Genomic DNA, 22,630 nt, shown 5'->3' on the forward strand with positions numbered 1-22,630 from the left:
TTAATGAGCAGTGTTTTCTTTTTTTAAAGTGGAGGCTTAGAGAGAGAGAGGGAGAGAGTAAGAAGCAGACAGGGGATCATTACATCGTTGCCTCTCAATAAATTCAGGAGGCTATAAATGCCCCTAATGAGAATAGGTGCATCATTAGAAACTGGTTGAACTGACACAGTTTCGCCGATGACTGTAAACACTCTGAAAACAGGACATGGATGTAATACATGTGTTCCACTAGCCTGTCCTTTCATAGCAACCCAAGTGCCTAAACAGCTTTAGCCCTGGTAACTTGTAGACAATTGGGAATCCAGCTTTACGCTGTTCCTGTTCCTATTCCTGTTCCTATTCCTGTTCCTGCAGATCACATAAAGCTATCTCCTCTATTAGAAGCAGAAAAAATCTGTGTGGTATGAAATTACATAAAAGCTATATTCCCAGCACACACACGCGCACAGTTGTGTTTTTTCGTGTCTTGTGGGGCTTTACATTGACATCCATTCATTTTCTGCAGCCTTACCCTAACCCAGTGGTTCCCAAAGATTTTCTGGGCCCCCCTATGGATTACAATAAAATCACCCCCCAATAAAAGAAGAAAAAATCAACTGGTTCAACCAGAAATAAACCTATACACATATTTTGTTTTCAAGCTCCACTCCTGAAGTGTGAAGTTTATTTCACACTCCAGGTTGCAACAAAACACACTACAAACCATCTTTACAGTGAAACACGTTTGTAACTGTTTCTTTTTTTTTTTTCATTCATCCGTACCGCTTCCCGCGCCCCCTCTGCAGCGCCCCACACTTTGGGAACCACTGCTCTAACCCTACCCCAAACCATTAGATACCTAACCCCTAACACAAAAATGGTATTTCCCCTCAGAGGGACCAGGATTTGTCTCCACAACCCTACAATGTAGACAGAAATAGGTCCCCACAAGGATGTAAAAACCTGGTTCACACACTCGCCAACACACACACTAAGCCATGCTCCTATAAATAAATTCTGGAACAGTGTGTGAGAGAAGACTGAGGTGAGAGGACGTGGCCACACCTCAGTCATTGGCACTGCAGAAGCACATCTGGTCCATGAAGTCACCTTCACCTCCTACATGTGTATGTATATTGGTCCCCTTATCAAGGTGCTTCACATTATTGAGTACTTAATCAAATTAGATGATGTGTCCTGCAAAAATATTCATCACAAGCTTAAACCTTTTCACATTTGGTCCTAATACAACCAATAATTCAGTGTCTATTAGTATTTTTTTTATCACAGATCAACACAAAGTAGTTCATAAGTTTTTCACAAATATAAATCAAACTGTAGTGGTCCTATTTTATTCACCGCCTTTTAAGGTAATATGATATGATAAAATCAAATTCATCCAACTGACCTAACAAGTCAAACTGCTTGAGTCCAACTTAGACTCAATATAAATTCAACTTTTTTCTGTAATTACCTCAGTAGTTTCTTGCAGAACATTAGTCAAAGCAAAGCTTCATGAAGACCAGATAATATAAGTAGACAGGTCTGGTTATAAAATCAATATCCCAAGGTTTGGGCATCTCACAGAGGACCATTCAATTCTTCAACCAAAAATGGAAAACCATGCACATGGTCTTAAGTGCATGTTTACTAAGACATGGCAGTCATCTGAACTGTGAGGTTGGGCAAGGTAAGCAGTGATCTAATGTAAACAGCCAAGAGGTCCATCATAACTTTGGAAAGATTGCAGAGATCCTCAGATTAGCTTTGACTCCACAAGTTTACCCTTAATGGAAGAATGACTGAAGGGAAGCTACTGTTAAAAAAAAAAATATATATATATATATATATATATATATATATATATATATATATATATATATAATATTTGCATATGCAACTCATTTACAGTTTTAAAAAAAATGCAACTTTAACTGCAGGGAAAGGTTGTTTTATGAAATACTACTTGTGCATGTGCCAAACCTTAGGCGCTACGTTGTATTGGTCTGTCACATAAAATCCCAATAAAACCCATTAAAATTTGATGTATTGCGCTAAAATGTACAAAAGCTAAAGGAGACGATGTGCTTTCTCAAGGCATTTCGATTAAACATTATTTTATTTCTTTTGTGAAGAACTTGGAGAGAGTTGAATTTGCTCCTTGGGTGTGACTGCAGCATGAAACAGCAAAAGGCTTTCCAGTAATGTCTCAACACAATGAGGTCGCCGGAGGTCAGGTGACACACTTTGGGAAAACATATGGATACAATGTCCTGCACGAGACGGTTCAGCATCTTGTAGATTAACCCCTTAGTCTGTGAGGTACTTCATTATGATAATTTATGCTCAGTCACTCCTCTTTCTCTCAGGCAGGAGGGAAGCATTACCATCCGACATGCGCTCGATGTGCCCGCTGCAACACGATGTTCAAAGAAGGGGAAGAGATGTACCTGGCAGGTGAGTCTCCAACTGCATCAGCACAAGCAGCCGGCATGCTCACTCAGAAATAACCAGTGTAGATGACCGCACGGCATGCTTTCCTCCTTGTCGTCAGGTTGTGAGGTGTGGCACCCGCTATGCAAGCAGGCTGCAAGGGCAGAGCGAAGACTCAGGGTGAGCTGGGGCTTTCACCAAAAAGCTTCGGATAGATAAAAATGTGACTTGACTTTGCGTCTTCATCTTTCTTCGATTGGTGTTTTCCTCACAGCACAGACGCCTGTCGGAGACCTCCATCTCACCGCCAGGATCCTCCATAGGTTCTCCCAGCAGAGTTATATGCGTAAGTAACCAATGAATCTACAGTCACTGTTCCACATATAAGCCATATTTAAGTTCATTTGCTACCCCAGAAACGGCATTCAGCTATGAAAGATGGCTTTTTGAGCACTGAAGCACAAGGCCCCTTACTCCCTTGGCCTGTTCATCTGTCTGTGTCTTACCTCATCTGATTATGGTTTAAGTGTCTTGTGAAGCTGCTTGGTGTTAGAGTGGGAAACACAACACTTTTGATCACTTTGCTTGTTTTCTCATCCGGCATCCAAGTCTTACACTTTGTCAAAGTGTTCTTGAAAGTCTTTAGCATCGTGAGCTTTTTTTTTTTTTCAGCTGTGCCAAAGTTTGATTGAAGATCAGGGAGTTGCCGAAACAGTACAGTGTTTTAGTGTTACATTTAGTCCAGAAAGTCCTGGACTAAATCCTGGAGAGGGAAGAAATTCCCTTTCTTCTCCATTGTGAGAAGAAAGGGAATTTGAGTTGAGTGTAACTCTGTTAGACAGTATAGGGAAGTTTATCCCTTCTTGACTGAATTTCAGAGATTCCCAATGCCTTGTAGAAGTTTTCATGCCCTTAAAAATTTTTCTTTATCTTTCACATTATATTAACAAATTTCAATACATTTTTGTATATTTTTTTGTCATCAACCAACCTAAAGTCATGCAGCATTTGCAGGTGAAATAAATTCTATTTTAAAGCTTGTACTCAGTCCTCCTCAGTACATTTTAGCTGAGGAGGACTGAGTACTGAGTTCTGAGTTCATTTTCCAACTGGAAAATGAACTTCTGCCAACCAACTCAAGTATTTTGCAGTCTCTGTAAAATACTTGATTACTCTGTATTTGGGATTATCTGGCTTTTGCAGCACCTCTGGTCATCTTCCTGATTCATTGTACAGAAAAGCCTCCCCACAACTTGATGTTTTCACCATCATACTTAACAGTGGAGATGACATAAAAGTTGTCATCTATAATAATGTTTTTGTGAGTCAGGAAGTTATACTTAAGTCTCATGTGACTGGACCACAAACTTGCACAGCCTTACTACGTGATTCCTTTTTTTTTTAGGTCTTTCTATGTAAAGAGTTTGAAAAACGTTTTTGTTTTGCCACTTCACAATTATGTGCTACTTTCTGTTGGTGTGTCACATTAAACCCTAATACAAAGAGCTGGAATTTAAGGTTGTAATATAAGCAAATGACTCAAATGGGTGTGAAAACTTTGGAAAGGCAATATAAAACTCCCCTGAGCGTATAGATAAACGATCTCTAGTGTGGAGTTAAGTGGGGTTAACAAGTGAAATACAGTTAGAACTTCCCCAGTCACTGAAGATGTATATTTAGTCATCTATGTAACATAGTGTGAAAGCAATTTTCGACATTTAATAAGAGCTGAGCGGATATGCAGAGGTGCAGAAAACAATAAATGTAACAGTTGTCACTGCGCAGAGCTCAGAGTTGGATCAGGTCCATCGTTTTAACAGCCATCAGCCTGCTACTTGGCACTCTGCTGAGTGTTGCTCTATATGACAGCTACATTTGCATGTCAGCACACGCCTGCATGTGTGCAGGGCTCGCTGCTCCCTGCCCTTCCTTACTCTGCTCCTCTCACATAATCAATGACCTTTCTGTTTAAGGTGATGGATGATGGAGAATCGCAGTGTAAGCAAGCGTGTCGTGCGTACTGTCTCCTCTCCTCTCCTTCTCCCCTCCTTCCTCCTGCTTGTGACTGTCTGTGCTTCTCCATCTTTATTTCCGACAAAAGCCCAGCTCCCTGTGGTCAACAGCTCGCAGCTCTGCCAAGCTCTGCTGTGTGCAATGTGTTTGTTTGTCTGTTTATTCTTTTTCTTTTTTTGGCTTGTGCATGCTTGATTAGCTTCCGTTGCTCCTCGCTGCCACTGGAGCTCGCATCGTAACGTGTGACCATTCGTTGTCCATGTGGTTGACCGTCTTGTCTTGTTGCTGCTGTCTCTGTCTGTGGTCGGTGGGTGTGTGTCCTCTCTCCAGGCCAGAGTGGAGAATGAGATCTTTGATTATAAGGACCTTGCTGCCCTGCCAAAGGTCAAGGCCATATATGAGGTCCAGCAGCCAGATCTCATATCCTCCTCATACCAGCCATACCACAGATACACCTCTGATGAAAGGCTAGACACTTTCACCTATGGGGAGGTACTGCTGCCACACACTTGTCTAATGAACCATTGTGCTGTTCCCATCTATTTTCCTTTTTAAGATTTTTTAAGATTTCTGGTTTAGATCAGTTTTTTTTGTTTGGCAAATCATGATATTTTAATAATACGACTATATTTATTGGTAAATGAGTGACCACAAAATGTTCATGAATTTATATGACTTCCTTCGATGCAAATTCAGGTCATGTAAGTTCAGCCTTTGGTACCATATCCCAGACTGACACTTTGTTAAAATCTGTTTAAAAACTGGGCAACTTCAAGTTGCAGAAAGAAAAAGGGATTTTATTTCATCAGCAATACATTGTCTACATTAGCACTGTGATGGTGTCGAACCTGGTTTGCTCATTAGTGATGTTCCAAATGCTGCAGTTTTTTTTCCTGTCAGTCACTGATGTACCACCTGAAACATGATTAGCTTTATCCTTTATAAATAGGAAACACAGTGGATTCAAGACCATAACAAATTGTGTTATTGGACACATATCCTGCAACATTTGACTGAAAAACAAATAAAATGTGTTTGAGTAAATAATCTGGAAAACCTGGTTGCATATTTGACAAATGTTTTAGTTTTTGTTTGTTTGATTTTTTTTCTGCACCTTTTGCTTCAGTTTCATCATTTGGTCTTTTTGGGTACACACACTACACAATTATGACCACTTGAATTAACCCGAAGTAAACTTCAGCTTCCTAAAAAGGATTATCATGACATTTGCTCATTTGCATCCTCTAGCTAAACCCAGGGTTTAAAAGAACTTGAAATGATTAATAGGATATCATTGTCCAAAGGTATTTATCAGGACAAGGAGACAATCGTAACTTTACAAAGATTGGATGTTTCTCCAAAAGTGATGAAAACACAAGACCGAAACATTTCTGGGAGGAAATCAAGAAACAAATCGGGAGGGAGCTGTACAAATTATTTCTACATGTCACAACAGTCTCTTGTATATTTTTGTCCAGGTTAAGGGACAAACTATAGAGCAGAAGCATTTTGTTTCAATAAAAATATTCTGGTCTGGCTAAAATATGCTTAAGGTTTTTGGGAGAATTGCCTTACGATCTGGCAAAATTACATTTCACTTTCAAACGATGTGATTGACTTAAAAAGGATACCACACTGGTTGCAAAATATGGTAATAGTTACTATAACATGGATTTTGTAATTTGATTTCCACTTGAAATCATGAACCTTTCCATTAATCATGGAGACTTGACCCAAAAGTATCTGGTGTCTGTCCAGATAGTATTTTAACCAAACTTTTTCTCGGTTTTGTGATCTTTGGTTTGCAGCAGCAAACACTTGGGTTTATAAAAAACTGTAGATTTTTATTTAATACCTGTGTCTCAGGTATTAATACATGAGACATACAGCACAATGTTCATTTAATTTACATTTGAGTCTAAAATGTTACTGTCTGTCTCCATTGGTTCCGCAGTCCCTTGGAAATCTCTCTCCGTATTCTCAGGTAAGCGTTTTTGGTTTGAATCCAAGTGGAAGAGCGGGTTCCAATAAGTAAACTGTTGTCAGAGTTTCTGTGGTTTGTTGCTCTTTATTCTTACACCCCTATGAGCTGATACATAACTTAATTTATTTGTCACTGTAGGATTATGACCATCCGGATGCAAAGCAGCTCCGATGCCCCATTCCAGGTTATATTGATTCCCCGACATACAGTCGTCAAGGCATGTCACCCATCATGCCTCGCTCTCCACAGCACTTTGGCTACCCTGGTAAGAAAAATAGTGTGTAACTCAAATTGTTTTCTTGTTTTTCTTTACAATACCTATCAAAACTATTTTTTTTAGGTCTTAACCACAAACTTAAATTAATTTTATTGGGAATTTATGTGACAGAGCACCAGGTATTATGACGGCAACACCATTCTCTGGGGATGCTTTTCTACAGCAAAGGACAGGGAAGCTGGTCCAATTAAACAGGAGGACGGAAAGAGCTAACCACTGGATGCCAGTCGAAGAAAAGCTTTTAGAGGCTGCAAAAGACATCAGAGTTTTGCATTCCTGCATGAGAATAACTCCAAACGGACAGTCAGAGGTACTATAGAGTTGTTTAAATCGGCGCACATTCATTTATGGTCCAAAGTACCGACCTAAATATAATTAAAAATTTGTAACAGGACTTACAGATGCTCCTCTTTCAGCCTGACTGAGCTTGGGCAAAGAAAAATGGTCAAATTAGTCAGTCATGTCGGCCTGTCACATAAAATCCCTATAAATGCAGTGATGTTTGTGGTTGGAAACTGATGAAACAAAAACAGTTCAAGGGTATGAATGTTTTATAGGAACTGTGTAGTTCTAATACTGCGGAATTACAGAATATGCCCATGTACTCCCTATTTTCATGATTTTACCATCAACATGCCTTTTCACTAGTTACAAAAGCTCTAAAAAAATGCTAATGGGGACAGTATAGCTTACCTCCTGATAACAGAATGTTGCTATACTTGTTTGGCTGCTTCATTTGCTGGATTTGCTCCTTTGCTGACATTTCATGTTACTCTTACACTTGTGCAGTGGCACTGTTGATCCTGCAATTGGAAAGCTATTCTGTAAACAAGCTCAATAGTACTTTACATTACACAAGTGGAAAAGTTATTCTTGCTCATTTGCAAATGTTAACAAATATCTGAGCACATTTCATTCGCATGTGTCAGCACCTTTTCCTCATGTTCATGTCTCCTTTACTCTGACTGGCTGTGGCTGGCTACAGGCTCTGAGAGTGGCAGGAGTTCACCCTGTTATGGCCAAGAGGGGCGATCAAGCACACCCACCACAAACCAGCCCCCTAAACATTTTCATGTTCCAGGTAGGCCTTCATATCTCCCCCCACTGCAGCCTCCACCACTCTCAAATTTTCTTTTCCTTTCTTTTCAGTGGATGCCATCAGTCGCGGTTTGCTAATGCCAAAGCATTCTGACTATTGTTGTTGTGCGGATGGCGACATATGACCAAGTCGTGTCTCTTTGCAACAAATTTTTGTTCGTTAATTTCCTTCCTTTCTATCTTCCACCCCGCAAACCCAGTAGAAATTCACAGCCTCTCCCTTTGACGCTCCTCCACGTTTCACCTCTCCGTCTCCTGTTTCTCTCCTCAGCCACAGGGGATCCCAACATCTACAGGAAGCCACCCATCTATAAGAGAACGGGTACAGTTTAGTTCGGTCCCGCCTCGGCCTACCCTCCCGTCCTGTCAGTTTAGTTGTGCCGTGGTCGTGCTCTTCAGCTTCCCCCGATGCTCCTCCTCGGCATCGTCGTAGCGTATAACCCCGCTTTGCAGCAAGAATTCAGAAACGCACTTGCTGAGTTTGTTCTCAGAGCCGGGGGAAAAGGATCTGTGATGTCATTTGCATTTGTGGCAGTAGCTAAATGTGGAAGAGCTGTGTTTCATGTGCATGCCAGAAACATTAAGATCCTACTTCTGCACGCAGTCCATGACAAGTTCTCGATAGGAAAGTAAGTTGGAGAGGGATAGGAATGAAGGAAGGTTTTTGCTCAGGCATGATAACCAGTTAGTCCTCCGAGAACAGAATGGAGCCAAACAGAAAACGATGTAAAACCGAATTAGAAAAGCAACCTCTTTTTGGCTCACGAGTCCGTTTACTGTATTTCCCAGCCGACAGACATGTTGGCGATCCTAGCTGTGCATTTGTGCTGTCGTTTATCCAGCTGGCACACTGGCATAGTTAACACAAGATGCTTTTTATTCATTTTTCACAAATCATTAAACTCAAATGCTATTCCGCCGTCTGTATAGCATGCTTCAGTGCATAATTAAAAGATTTGCTGTCCTCTCGTCACACTGCACTCCAAAAGGCTTCTTCAGCTCAGAGTTACAGGATCTGCAGACTGGCGATGGTTTATCTCCACCCTTGTCCTGCATGCTCGTCTGTGCTGTGAGCGTGTCGACCCGTGAATAGACGTCGTCTACCCCCTGTGCTTCTCAGCTTGAAAGATTATTTCATCACTGGTCAAAATGTTTTCCTTGGAAGTCAGGATTTTTCAGAAATTTTTAACCCTGTACCTCGTATCATGAATCCTAAGTGTCCTTTATGCCTGCTTAAATGACGTTCATTATTTAATTCTTTAAATTCAGATCTTCTCAGATTTAGACCTTAAATCTGATTTTTCTATTTTTTGGGGGGGGTTTTTTTACATCAAGGCCAGTAATGAATGAATCACATAGCCAGCTTGCAACACACAATGAAAAAAGGCCATGTGGAAAGCCTTCCCGGCTTTGTGCTCATCCGTGCAAAGCTGTCACATTCTCACACCTCCCTCAGGGATGCTCCAATAATGTTTCCCTTTTCTTTTTGCCTTCTTTTTTTATTGCATCCAATCATTTTTATTCACTTCCCTCCACCCTCTGCTCCACTTTGCGCGGTGACCTTGCCTCTGTAAGTATCCCCCTCCTCTCGCTGTTTAACTCAAGTCTCAGTGGATAGATGATTTGTGTGTGTGTGTGTGTGTGTCTGCGTGTCCGTTGGCGTTCAGTTGAGCCGAAAGTACTGAATGTGTCGTAAAGACGAGCGTGGCATCATTTGTCATGCACACAGGTATTCAATGGGTTATAGATCGGGGGCTGGTGTGGTTAATGGCTGGCAGAATGAAGAGTGATCTACGTGGCGTTACAGTGCACGTGTTATCGCCCATTTACATCCATCGACTGCGCTCGAGTGCAGAGCGGCATCGGTGTCATGGCATTGTGATGCTTGTAAAACGACCGTGTGCTTCGGGCTAAGCTGTAACTGAACCCACTTTAATCCGAATTGTTGTCCTGCCATTGGCTGAAAATATTGATCTCCGCTGACAGTGAAAACGCCACATATGACAACTGGGAAAATGTGGTGTAAAATTACACTAGCTGGCTGTTTTGTTTTCGTTTTTCCAGTAAAGCCATCTGTTTGAAAGTGATTTATGCTAAAATGCTGGAAAAGCTTTCCAGACTGAGAACAAGTTTAATAAAGCAATATTTTTCTTTAATTCATTTATGATTATCTGTTCAGTATAATCACAGAGTGTATGAGCAAACTCAATCGTTAACTCGAGTAGCTCCATTTGGTATTGACACATTTTTATTTGCAAAATGCTCAGAGCCACACAGATTAGCTTGTCTAAAGATTGCTATGGAATAAAATAGTAATTTTTCTGTTTATATATATTTTTAATGTCCACAACTTTTATTCAGTCATTTGTGACCGTTTCTCTCGAACACCGCACTAGCCTGGACAAGAAAAGCCTTTTCTGTATTGTCAACACAAATGTAATGTGCAGAGTTTGACAAACACTATTAGCACTTTAACTAGACTAAGATTTAGTCTTTCTGTTTCAAATTTCAAACACTCCCTTTGCGTGTGGCACAAAACAAAGGATGAATATGGAAGAGGACGTCATAGAAATTGTTAACTACAACAGAGCATCTCTTACCCTGTAGGCTTGTTTTCCTTGTACTGATTAAATTTACTTGAATGACAGGTTAGATTTTTCTCTAAATTGCAGTAAGACATTGTCGAACTGCAGTAAAAATCGATCAGTTTTAAAGCTCTTCAGAGTGCGTGATTTGTAGGTTTGTCGTCATAATCTGACAAGGTATTAAGAATCATGCTGTTAAATGGTATTTAATGTTAAGTGATAGTTACATATATGAATGACTTTTAACTGTATGTTTTTTTTTTCTCTCTTTGTTCCAGACAATCATGTGGAATCAGCCACTAAAAGCAGAACAAGTGAGGATATCCTCCGGTCCTCCAGCCTGTCCACCTACTCTCCAGAGCCATACACACAGTCGGAGTCAGACTATTACCCGTACACTAGCTCCCCGAGAGGTAACAAACTGTCAAGCTGCTTCGTATTCGTTCTTTATTTCATTATTTTCTTCACTCGCTCACTTTGTTGTTGCTGTTTTCTTTACTCTGAGCTACATTTTCATATACGGGCAATCTCTTTTATGTCATTTCTCTTTCTCAGCCTACCGGGTGCCACGGCGACGCTTCTCGACAGGAGGCGATGAAGAGAGTTGGAGTCAGGGTCTTCAAAGAGTGAGAGCTCCGCTGTTTTCTCTCTCCCTTTCTTCAGAAAGTGATTAAAGTGACAGTTCTCTGCAAAAAAAAAAAAAAAAGAAGCATTTTTTTTTATGACGCCAAAAGTCACTTCTTGTATTTATGGAGTTAAAAGTCTTCCTTGTCTTCTCATTTTCTCCTGCCCCCGTTTTCCCATCCTCCGCTCTCTTTCCTTTAAAGATTGGGAGTGGCATCGGACGGATGATTCTCAAGGAGGAGATGAAAGCAAGATCTGGTTCCTATGACAACGACCCCTGGGGCAGCGCGAGGAATTCTCGTTGCGGGAGCAAGGAAACGCTGAACACAACAGGCTACGGCACAACGGCATACAACAACACCGTCAATGGCTGTGAGGACAACCCCGCCCTTCTCCCCCTGCACTCTGGCTCTCCTTCCACTTTCTGCCTTAAAGTTCATGATCTCTGGGCGCGCTTCTGTACCGCCTCGCCCCGGCCCATGCACAAAAACATTTGAACAACAGCGTTTTATGAGCTTCAAAATAAATCTGTTTTCAGTGGGCTGTAGGCGGAGGGCAGCGAGGTTGTGACACGGGGTCATCGCTGGTGTAGGCGGTGAGGGGGGGAGATAGAAGAGTAGTAAAGTAAGAATAGCTTGATTGTCTGAGTACAGCGTATGTTAAAATGCATGTACTATTATAGTATTAAGAAGAAAGCAAAAAAAATCTTGACAGTGTGATGCATAAATAAATAAAAGCCTGCCTTTCAATTAGTTTTACAAAAGCAGAAAAAACCCCACTTAAAACAGATGTGTCACACCTAAAATAGAAGGATATGACCTTATATGATGATCTTCCTTCCTTGACAAAAAGGACACCGATATGTTAATTTGTGTGGCCACACTACAAAGATCATCAGTGCAGGAAATCAATCCACAAACACAGTTATGGATTGCTTGTCGCCCACCAGAACCAGTGCCTCTGCTGCGAACACCTTTTGGCTCTGTATTATGAAACAACTGGAGTCTTGGATTGTCTGGAAGGTAACGACATACACCTGAGGAACATGGACACAGCGGAGTCCATTCCTCTGGTTCTAGATTCCTTCAGCAGGAATAAACAGCCAGACCACAGAGGTTGCTGGGTGGCCTTTAACTTCCTTTCTAATCTCTGTGTTGTATTCTTAGCTTGAAATGTCTTAAAAGACATTTTGGGAGGGAACAGACTACAGACGATGTTGAGGAACTCAAGTCTAAAGACTGTAGAGGAGCTGTGCCAAGTAAAATTTAGTCTGTTTTAGTGGAGTACAGTGAGAGCTTCGTAATCACTGCAGTGCTTGCTTGAGTTCTAGTGAAAGTTGTTGAAAGGAATCAAAGTGCTTATGACCCTGGGCATGAGCGTAACTGTAGGGGTCACAAGTAGAAGAGATTAGCAACATCTATCTGAATGGTACCAAAACTTTAATGTTTTAATCCACACGTTTTTGTCACAAGTGTACTTTTCCTGTCATGGCGAATTCTAAGCAGGCTGCGCTCACCATGGAGGCCTTTTAAATCCTTCCATGGAGTACTGGTTTGTTGGGTCTCTCCGCCGCTCCACTCATACAGCATTTCTATTGACTTCCTTTTCATTACTGCACAAATTACACAAAATAATATTCACTTTGAAAACTGAAATTCAACCTGCAAACTTTGCCGTCACTACTTTCATCTTTGTAAGTGGTTCATTCCCTTCACTGTGTTTTGCATCAATGCTCGTGTTAATACATTTGTAAAGATTGTGAGATATACCCTTTAAGATATTTTCAAATGGGAGATCTGAAGCAATTTCTTTTTAAATTTTAATCTAAGCTTCGGGGATCCTGCACACTCCTACTTATCTTTCTGATACCAGTTTGCCTTCTGTATGACTGAAATACTTTCTTCCCTCTTTTACACCATTTCACATAAACAAGTTTGCTCTCCATATACTACTATTTTAAAATCTCTATCTTTGTATTTATCACACTGTCTTGTATTCACAGCTGCCAACTCCTTGTCCTGTTTTATTTATGGGCACTAAGATCTCTCATTAAAGCTGCTTTCCACATGGGAGGGAAAACCACTGAACAGAGCATGGTGGAAAGAAGCAGAAATCCCCCAAACATATTCAGTATCTGTGTGTGTTTTGTTTCCATTACTCACTGAGCCTCTAAAGAGCTACATTTCATGGTCTTTTCTGAGCCTCTGACTAATCAGATACTTGTCCTTTCTGTCTTGGAATAGCTAAGATAGAATATAATTGTGTGATCTTTGTCCCACAGCACCAAGATCTCAGTACAGCGCTGATAGTGGTGAGTTTGTCTTCATTGTGTCAAAATGTGTTCAGTCTCTGCCAAACACTACTGTGACATACTTTAAGGTGCTAGCTTTCTCTTTATTGTTGTTGATACTTTGTTTGTTTAGTAGCTGTTCAGCTCATGTTGGTTCATAAATAATTTCTACTGAATCATCCAAGCCTCAGTTCCCACATCTGGAATTTGATCTTTTTTTTATTATTGGTGGTGATCACCATCTCCTGGCCAAATCCAACATTTAATATATGTACAATGCTTTAATTTATTAATTGTGTGTTTTCTGACCATTCTTTAGATTTTGGTTGCAAATCAGCATCACTACCAGGATATAGGCGCAATGGTATTCAGCGGGTGAGATCAGATTGCACTCCAAAGCTAATTTTAATAATCTATTTTCACCTATTTTTACATTAATGAGGTGTTTTTCATGGGAATTCCCAAAAGCAATTATTTTTGTTAATCGCAATTTCCTTCCTTGCACCTGCAGCCTCAGAGCGCAGATTGCTACCAGTATCAGTATGACGACGGCAGCGAGGTCAACTGGGGAAGTAGAGGTAATTTTAATTGGACTTTATAACACCAAACCTTTGTCAGATTGAAGCAATTAACCCAAACCTTTAATCTCTTTAATCTGTTCATCTTTTCTTGCAGCTGAGTATAAGGTACGGTTAGAAAATTGTTTTCATTTTCTTTCATAAACATAATGAAAAAGTTATTTGGTCCAGATTCCTGAAATGATTAAAAGAACTTTCCTTCTCGGCAGGTTTATCCATATGAATCACTCATTGTCACCACCAGAGGGCGGAATAAGCTGCCTAAAGACGTCGACAGAGCGAGACTGGAAGTAAGTAATGCTGGGAAACGTAAAATTGAACTGGCCTGCAAAATTAAAGGTATAGTCTAAGATTTTAAAGGGTGCAGTAAAATTAACAGATTAATGCTTTATTTTTTTTATTTGATTTTGTCATTTGTACTCTAAATTAGTAAAAGTACACCCCTCTTGTACCTTTACAAAAAGAAAAAGCACAAAGTGGTCGCACATTTAAATCTTGTCACATTTTGTCTCATTTCAGACACACCAAATTTTTTGGATTTTATAGGATTGGAAACCCAAAGTAATCCACAGTTGTGGACAAAATAGTATACATGTGCTTGAAAAGTTTTTTAGTTTCTCAAAGTTTTTTGGTTTTTTTTCTCTTTTTTTTTGTAGAACAGCTTAGCCAGCTAGAAATGCAGCTGAAGCTTTTGGTGCATCCGTCTACCAGCTTTCAGCATTGATTGTAATGTTTTTATGAGCTTAAGCTCATTCGGATCAGATGAGTATCTATGAATACCTCCCAGATTGAACTTTTACTGGGTCATTGTAGCACTTAGATATGCTTTGTTGTGAGCAATTTAAATAAATCTTTTGAGGGCTTCTCAGAATACTTGTGTTTTTACTACAATTAAATTCCATAAATGTGGACCCTGTCAGGTGGCTTCAGAAGGCAATTTTGCCCAAGATTTTACTTTAGGGATATCAGATTAAATGAATACATATGCACACCACCCTTCTCAGATTTTTATTGATAAAACGTTTCTAGACTAATATACCATTTTGCTTCCACTTCAAAGTAGGCTCCACTTTGTGTTGGTCTAAAAATCCATTAAAATCTGTTGCTGCTACACGACAAAATCTCAAAAAGTTCAAAGAGGTGTGATTACTTGTTGAATGCACATAGCTTTAAATAGTAGCAGAGTAAATATGCAGGAATTCCAGGTGTAAAAAGGATAAAATAATACAGTTTTTGTGTCTCTGTCGTCTTAGCGCCACCTGTCCCCAGAAGAGTTCATCCAGGTGTTCGGAATGACCGTGGAGGATTTTGACCGGTTGGCTCTGTGGAAACGGAATGAGCTGAAGAAGCAGGCTCGGCTGTTCTAGTCACACCCAGGTGTGTGTTAAATACTGCCACACGTTGAGTCGCACGGGACCATGAGACGGAGACGCGTCTTCTCAGTTCCACTGCCACGTCTGACAAATGTTGTCTGCCACATGACAAACAAAAGCCGGAGTGGACTTTTGGTGACAGTGGTGGAGGGGCGCCGCGCAGAGACGGACTGGAACATGTTTGCCAGTGCAGCCATAGCTGTGTATTAGATTGAAATGTAAGCAATAGAGACGTTCATGCTGTAGTGCAGTTTGTTTGTTTTTTTCCAAGTTGAGACTGTGCTCCCTTACACAGGACCGCATCTGTGACCAGAGCTGCAGGACCGAAACACGATGTGGAGAAATTTGGCTTTGCCTTACTTGTTATGCTCTTTTAGTTACGACTGTGCAGCACCAGCAATCCAAAGGAGTAGAATGTAGATACAGTATATCATTTCTGACACTTTATCTGTGTGAATGATACTAAGGGTGAGTGAGTGAGTGAGTGAGTAAGTGTGAGCATACGCCTTTGGTGCAGGGTGCATTTTTTTGACATGTTACCTATTTTTGTTGTCTCTCACGAAACGGAGCATCTTCAGTTGACAGAGAACATCTGCAGTGGGCCAAACTTTTTTGTTTTTATGTCTTTTAGTGAGCTGCTTCAATTAGCGCGAGAATGAAAATCTACAGCTTAGAAGATGCTGGCCGAATAATTAAAGGTCAGCAGTAGTGCAGCTGTACTGGAACCGAAGAATGTGCAGTTCAGTAGGAACAATGCAAAACTTCATTTCCAGAAAAGTGTGCAGTTTTCACACTTCTAATAGAAATGGAAATCTTTTCACTGTTCTTTTAAACTATAATTTGAGACACAAGTACAAAGGGAATGTTTCTTGACATCTTCATTTTTGAAGGCCACAATTAAGCTTTTTTCCCTTGTTTTGCAGATAAATATTAAGCGATGCAGTTATTTAAATAAAAATGCTAAAGATGTATTCAATGCTATGAAGAATGGAATAGTGACATAGGCGTAAATAAATGTGGCACCTCATAAAAGCCTGTCCTCGCTTCTAAAATGTACACTAAACCATTAATGTAAAACTGTCAGGCCAGGAGCCGCCAGTAGGGGAGGCTATTGTCCACCATAGTGGACAATAGCTTCTTGATGGCATCACTGTTCACATTTTCTCAAATTTATAAGTCAAGGCATACTACAGATAGTTAACTTTGCACTTGTGCCAAATTAATGTCTCAAACAAAACATACCGGTATATGTTTTTTTTTTTTTTTTTTAGGTTTTATAAAATAAAGTTTTCTGGAATTGAGGTTTGAGTTTACAAGATATAACGTCGTCATGTTCTTTCTTCTTTCCAATAGAATGATGATGATAGTTTAGGTTGTGCATTGTTTATAAACCTACATTCACTACTATTTATATTCTTTTAGAACGATAATCCAATAATTTTGTAGCTCCAGAAATTATATCCCCATGCCAGGAGACACTCAGCAAGGTATTTTCCCACACAAAGACCCAGGGTTGTTGAAGACTTCTTTTCAATACTGTTATTTTTGTGATTTTGACACTAAAATTAAACTGCAACTCAGAACAAGTCTCCTTTCTTTCATTATTAGCGTATGCCGTTTTGTGATGCATGTTACGATACTTTGATTCTACAAAGTTGAGAATTAATTCAGTCATTTGGTCAGATCATCAAATTAACTGATATGCACTGGACTAAAACGCATAGAATGGTGTTGCTATTCAGTTCACAAAACACCTCAGGTTGCTGTAAATGTGATTTCTAACCATATTCTAGCTCGTGTAAAGTTTTTATTGGGATCTCAAAAATATGAGACTACAAACAATTTGATCACTGTGTTGTTTTATGCAACCACTGCATATTATCAGTTCAGCTTTACAGCTATTTAAAAAATTTTATTTATTTATTTTTTGTCAAAACACATTAGAGAAAATTCAAAAGTGGAAGAAAATTGTTTTTATTTTGTAATTTTACAACTTTTTAAAAGTAAATGATTCATAGTTAAGTAAGGGACTTGAAAGATATTAAATAAGGTGGAAACTAGAGGATTTTCAGACAGTAAAGTGGATCTGACTGGTGGTTTCGCTGGAGGCTGAGCGTCTCTGTTTCTGTGGAGATCACAGCTGATGTTGGTAATGATCTGCACAGCTCTGGATTCTGACCATTAAATAAAGTTTATTTAGTTCAGAAACATCCAAACGACAAGAAGTTCATGATTCACGTTAAATTAAATCCAAGCTGAACATTTTATTAAGTTCTGTTGACTTATATTTACAACAAAAAATAAAGATAATGTATTTTACAAAACTATTGTACATTTTTAAATAAGCAATTTATGAATAAACTTATATTATTTAAAGACAGATCAAAAGACAGATCTATGGACAGTGACGAGTTTTAATAAATTAATGGCACACTTAAATAATTATTACATAAGTTATTGTCATTTGACACTCTTCACTCTCCATAAGAGTCTCTCAATCTCATTGTTTGGTGTTGAGCTCTGAAAATATGAAAACAAATTTATCCCTCACGGTAGTGGAATATTATTGTCAACAGCTGCTGAAAGTAACTAAAAACGTTACTTTTAATGTAACTTAGTTACTTTCCAAATCAAGTAATCAGCAATCTAACTAAGTTACTTTTTCGAGGAGTAATCAACCGATTGAAGTTACTTTTTCAAAGTACCTATGCCATTACTGGTTGCCAGATAGCAGACAGAAATGCAAAAATTGCTACACTATACTTTTAGGCAGTTCAGTGGAGAACCATCACATTGAAAGATCTCAGAAGTCAGGGCAGGCTGTTTTGAAAAGAGTGTCACCAGGCGGGCTTTAGGACCCAGCGGGGAGGTTCCAGGCCCGCTGATCTGCGTTGTGTCGCTTGTATCTGTCAGTGGTTTGAGCTCTTCTTCCACACACACGCCCTCACACACTCAACTATGGGCCCTTATTAATTTCTACAGTTCGCACCGGGAGAGCATCAGCTGGACGATGGACCCAAACGACCCCTCATGTAAGTACCTGGAACTTATTTTCTCACCCTAAACTCTGATGCTGAACCCTTCTTTGGGATGTTTGTGTTTTCCTCCTCTTACAACTTTTGACAGTTACTTAAACTGGAAGATTACTGCTTAATCCAAAACCTTTCTATCTATATCCAGTTTTCAGTTCTCATTGAAACTTATCAATCTTCTCTGGCCTACTGTGTTTACAGCCTGGCTCTTATTGACTTTAATTTCTCTCTCTTTTTTTTCTTCTCAATGTTAGATTTTCAGATGTTTTCCTAATGTTTGTTCTGTTAATGGTGCAATGTGGGGCCAGGATGAAAAAACAAAACAAGCTTTTGGTCTAAAGTTTCTTGTTCTAGAAAAAAGAATGTCTTGCACATCCAAGTCAAGTCATAAATCTGGAAGAGGAGATGCAACAAAGATTGGGTGGGCTTGCTCAGAACCATTCAATCTTGAACTCCACCAGCAGTGAAATCTTTTTGCAGATTTCTAGTGTTTTTGTGTTGAAATAGCTGGAAGTGTTAAATGTGTTTCAGCACTGAGGGGTTTTTTTTCTTCTTTTTTTTTAAGGAGGAACATATTTACCCCTTGCACATAGAAAAAAACAAATCCACTTCCTCCCTGTCTGAGGTTTAGATGATGCATTGATAAGGCAAGGTGCAAGCTGATGTTGTCTCTGTTGAATTTGCTTCCATGATTTTACATGGGTTTTGTTTATGTTTGTTTTGGCCCTCCAGCTGATCTTTCTTAATACTTGTAACGCGGCAAAGAGTCTCGCTGGAAGCCGACATGTGGAGGTGATTATATTCCATCTAATGAAGTTTTTATTTTTTCCTCAACTGACTGTATCTAAGAGGAAGTGGGACAAATCGCATACGTGCTCATTTGGCTTATTTTCAGGATTTTTTTTTGTGCAGAAAGTAAATCTTGCAGGGACATTCATCACTACTCTACATGTCCTCCTCATATTTAGCTCTGTTGTATCCTCCCTAAAATCACCAGCGCACAAGGATTTCAGTGATGTTATTGTTGCTAATGTGTTCGGTGTGTATCGGAGGAAGGAAGTCTTTAGGTCTTCTCCAGGGTGTGTACAATCCCCATCTGTCATTCCTATCTGTCTTGACACACAAGCACGCACAAGAATGCAACTTAGCCGAGTCGTGTGGTTCAGGAAACACCACAAAACCTTACGCACTGTGGTCCCGGGGGATCAGCCAACTGTTTATGTTGTCTTTACGTCGCCTGATTGGCCTCTGGTGATGGGTAGATTACTTTTACTTGATTTGCTCTAAACAGCAGAACGGTGAGTTGTCAAATTGCCCAAAGCGTAGCTCTGAAATTGCTTCCTTTGTGTAAGTGTTGGTATAACAAATAATAGATTTTTATTTTCATTTGTAGCGGCTTGTCGTAGTTAGAAGTTTTAAATCCTGTACCAACAAAACACTTCAGTTTTTTTTAAGCTTTTGCACTTTGGCTGGATTCAGCTAATACTTAAAAAAAAAAATGTACATGACCAGTAACAAAACATAGAGCTGCATCTTTATTAAAGAGATTAATGGGAAGAAAACCTTTTTTTTTTCTTGGCTGCTTTTTAAAGAGCAGGGGATCCACTGAGATAGCATTGATCAGAAGCAGGTAAATGAAAAGCAGATCCTCACAGATTTATCTGAAATGAAACGGTTGTCTCCCGTCACGGATAATATCGACCTTTGGAGGACATCAGTGCTGCTAATCTTCTGTCTAAAACATTCTTCTAAAACGTGCGTGGGTTAGATCTCTTGCGTGTCGTTTTTGATAGTCATACCAACTTCTCTGAACTTAACCTGAGCACAGAAATGTTTAAAAGACCAAACCTTTTCATTGAGTTCATTTGTTTTCTTGACCAACCTCAGTTTTGCTGCAGTTAACGTTTATTCACCATGTTTCCTTCTATTCATCCTAATATAATATGCATCTTCTCGCAATGTCATGTTGCTTACTATGGCTGGCAAAGTGAGTGAAGGCTGTGATTCAGGTTCCCATCACATAGACTGTATCTATACATACTTCATAAAATCTACTATCCACCATAAGATAAGATCTTAGATAGGATATCTTAACCACATACTACTAATTTAAGAAGCTGATCTAGATGTGATGTTTTGGAATCTTTCTGAATGTCATGGAAATTGTATGTTTAACAACTCCAGTTCTCCAGGGATGGCTTTTGTGCAGCTTTTAGATGTGTGAATCGACACACCTGAGTCAAATTCTGAGGTGTGTTGAAGCAGTGGCACATCTAGAAGTTGCAGGAGACAGAAGTTTTTGACCCCTGGTGGAAGTTGTCTTAAATGTGGGCTTTTCCCTCAGTTGCCCTGATTAAGTGATATTTTGTGTGTGCACCAGCTTTGCACCACTTCCTTGTCCTTCGTTACATCTGTCCTGATTATCAGAAACCATTTTTTTTTACTTCTCAGACCTGCTGAACAGCCTTTTTTTTTTTCTTCCGTGAAGGCCAATATGATGGCAGGAAACCCTGGAAAGGCATTGTGAGGAGCATGTGACTTCAGTGCAGTTTGACGTAAAAAGGCTATTGTCTATGACTGGCATGATAATAGTAGATGATAAAAGTCTTTCATAATTCAACAAAATTAGGAAATTATGGTTTGGAAGCATTTTTGATACCTGGTAAAATAAAAAAAATATCACTTGTCCAAAATATGACACTAATCAAATCTGAAATGGATAATTCTACATTGAGCAGGAAATAGAAAACAGAATTTGCAACAACTGTACTTAGAGCTTATTTTCAGTTCGGTATGAAAACTACAATGCATTGACTAGTCATAGACGTACATGATTTCAGATTGCTGAAAATCAATCTGGGAAACAGTTGCTCTATTAATGGAAACAGAGATAATTGTCATTGTTTGTTTCCCCAATCACAGATTGTCTTACCATGACAGCTGTATTTCTTAACGCCTTCTTTGCGGCTATGCATCAAGCTTTTGAAAGCCTCCTTAGGCAAAGACAAGCAAGGCTGTTTGTTTTAAAAGACATCGCTTAATCAGATTAAAACCCCTAACTAAAACTAGAGCTTTGGTCTCACTTTGTTGATAAATCTTACATGTTAAGCTTTTTATGTCTGTTTTTCACCAGGTAGTCTCTGCAGTGATCTCTTTTCACTTTGTTTTAATTAGTTTTAGATGGACTTTTTTGGTACTCTTCTCTAAAATATCATGAATAAAGGCTAAGCAGTGGTATTCTACTTTTTTTTTTGCTGCAGAATAGACTTGATTTTACTTCTTGTCTCATGGTCCACTCTAAAAAAAAATGACCAGAGTTTCAAGTGGGTGTAACAGGGGAGAGGCTGTCTCCTCAGAGATGCATATCAGTAATGGGATTGTCTGTGATTTCGTCCAGCTGATGTGGTCAACTGTAGCTATTGTCACATAATATGTTTCAGAGAATGTGACATGAAGGAACTTTCAGGCTAAGTATTTGCTATTGCATGTAAAAAAAAAACAACTAAAAAACCATGTATTGTCACTCCAAGCACAAGTCTGCTGCATACATATAAAATCCCCATTCCAGCCATGCCTTACTGCTCACATGGCGAATTGAGTGTGGCTCAAATACATGAATAGAGAACCTGTGAGCTCGCAATCAAGTTCTAGATTTTTTTTTTTTTTTTGTAACTTATAGCTGAGTCTTTATCTTTATAGACAAAAGACAAAGGAACTGGTTGCAGCTAACCACATTTCAGCTTTGGTGACTCCAGTTAGCAGGGCAAAAGAGCACCATTTAAATGCAGTCTTCTGTCGTCATCCCGCCAGAGGCGCGTGACCTCACAGTGTTGTCACTTATTATACTTATATATCTATATATTTGTTTAATTACTTCCATGCATATTCTGTAATCTGTATTCCCACTCATTAAAAGCTAATATTTAGTCAAACATTGTAACCTTTTCTCCCAAATAAAAGAAATAGTCCACATCAGCATTTTAACACAGTGAGTATTGCATTCAGTGCTAGCTAAACTATTGCTCAGTGCCCTGCCTTAGAGTTTGCTGATTGTGGGCCAAAGAGTTTTCACAATAACAAAATAACATCCCTGGGTATATTTTTGTTTCAGCCTTTTGCTCTGGTTGACCGTTCTGTTTCGAGTGTTTTATTAACACCGCTGGGCCCGCGACTGCCAAAGGCAACTGAATAAAATAAATGCTTACATATCTGTAATGACTCTTCTGACTTCATTAAAGCAGCTTCCCGCACTCTCATGTGATACGTCTCCCTCCATATTTCAGCTTGACTAACTTTAACATTGTCTACAGGAATCCAGTCTGTATAGAAAATGGAATTTCCCTCCCATGTAACTCATAAAGCTG

At 39.5% G+C, this 22,630-nt stretch overlaps 2 protein-coding genes across 13 annotated transcripts in view; both read left to right on the top strand.

Moving 5' to 3' along the window:
• Positions 1 to 16,817, top strand: part of ablim3 (actin binding LIM protein family, member 3) — a 49,842-nt gene extending 33,025 nt beyond the window's left edge. For 2 of the 11 annotated variants that reach the window (XM_028009174.1, XM_028009173.1), the window contains exons 8-24: positions 2,349 to 2,436; positions 2,534 to 2,592; positions 2,687 to 2,758; positions 4,756 to 4,917; positions 6,380 to 6,409; positions 6,548 to 6,674; positions 7,672 to 7,767; positions 8,056 to 8,106; positions 10,648 to 10,782; positions 10,925 to 10,995; positions 11,197 to 11,365; positions 13,275 to 13,304; positions 13,603 to 13,658; positions 13,795 to 13,861; positions 13,959 to 13,969; positions 14,071 to 14,151; positions 15,115 to 16,817. In XM_028009174.1, coding sequence (XP_027864975.1) covers positions 2,349 to 2,436; positions 2,534 to 2,592; positions 2,687 to 2,758; positions 4,756 to 4,917; positions 6,380 to 6,409; positions 6,548 to 6,674; positions 7,672 to 7,767; positions 8,056 to 8,106; positions 10,648 to 10,782; positions 10,925 to 10,995; positions 11,197 to 11,365; positions 13,275 to 13,304; positions 13,603 to 13,658; positions 13,795 to 13,861; positions 13,959 to 13,969; positions 14,071 to 14,151; positions 15,115 to 15,228 — 1,419 coding nt within the window. In that variant the 3' untranslated portion in view covers positions 15,229 to 16,817. The remainder of the gene's footprint in view (positions 1 to 2,348; positions 2,437 to 2,533; positions 2,593 to 2,686; positions 2,759 to 4,755; positions 4,918 to 6,379; positions 6,410 to 6,547; positions 6,675 to 7,671; positions 7,768 to 8,055; positions 8,107 to 10,647; positions 10,783 to 10,924; positions 10,996 to 11,196; positions 11,366 to 13,274; positions 13,305 to 13,602; positions 13,659 to 13,794; positions 13,862 to 13,958; positions 13,970 to 14,070; positions 14,152 to 15,114) is intronic. The other 9 variants (XR_003594422.1, XM_028009175.1, XM_028009177.1 and 6 more) reach the window with 9 other exon arrangements.
• Positions 16,818 to 18,138: 1,321 nt separating this feature from the next.
• afap1l1a (actin filament associated protein 1-like 1a) overlaps positions 18,139 to 22,630 on the top strand; it is a 31,232-nt gene continuing 26,740 nt past the window's right edge. Inside the window, exon 1 of one of the 2 annotated variants that reach the window (XM_028008999.1) lies at positions 18,139 to 18,266. In XM_028008999.1, the coding sequence (XP_027864800.1) occupies positions 18,245 to 18,266 (22 nt within the window). In that variant the 5' untranslated portion in view covers positions 18,139 to 18,244. The remainder of the gene's footprint in view (positions 18,267 to 22,630) is intronic. The other variant, XM_028009000.1, reaches the window with a different exon arrangement.

The sequence above is a fragment of the Xiphophorus couchianus genome, chromosome 23 (genome assembly GCF_001444195.1).
Source record: "Xiphophorus couchianus chromosome 23, X_couchianus-1.0, whole genome shotgun sequence".
NCBI classification, from domain to species: domain Eukaryota; kingdom Metazoa; phylum Chordata; class Actinopteri; order Cyprinodontiformes; family Poeciliidae; genus Xiphophorus; species Xiphophorus couchianus.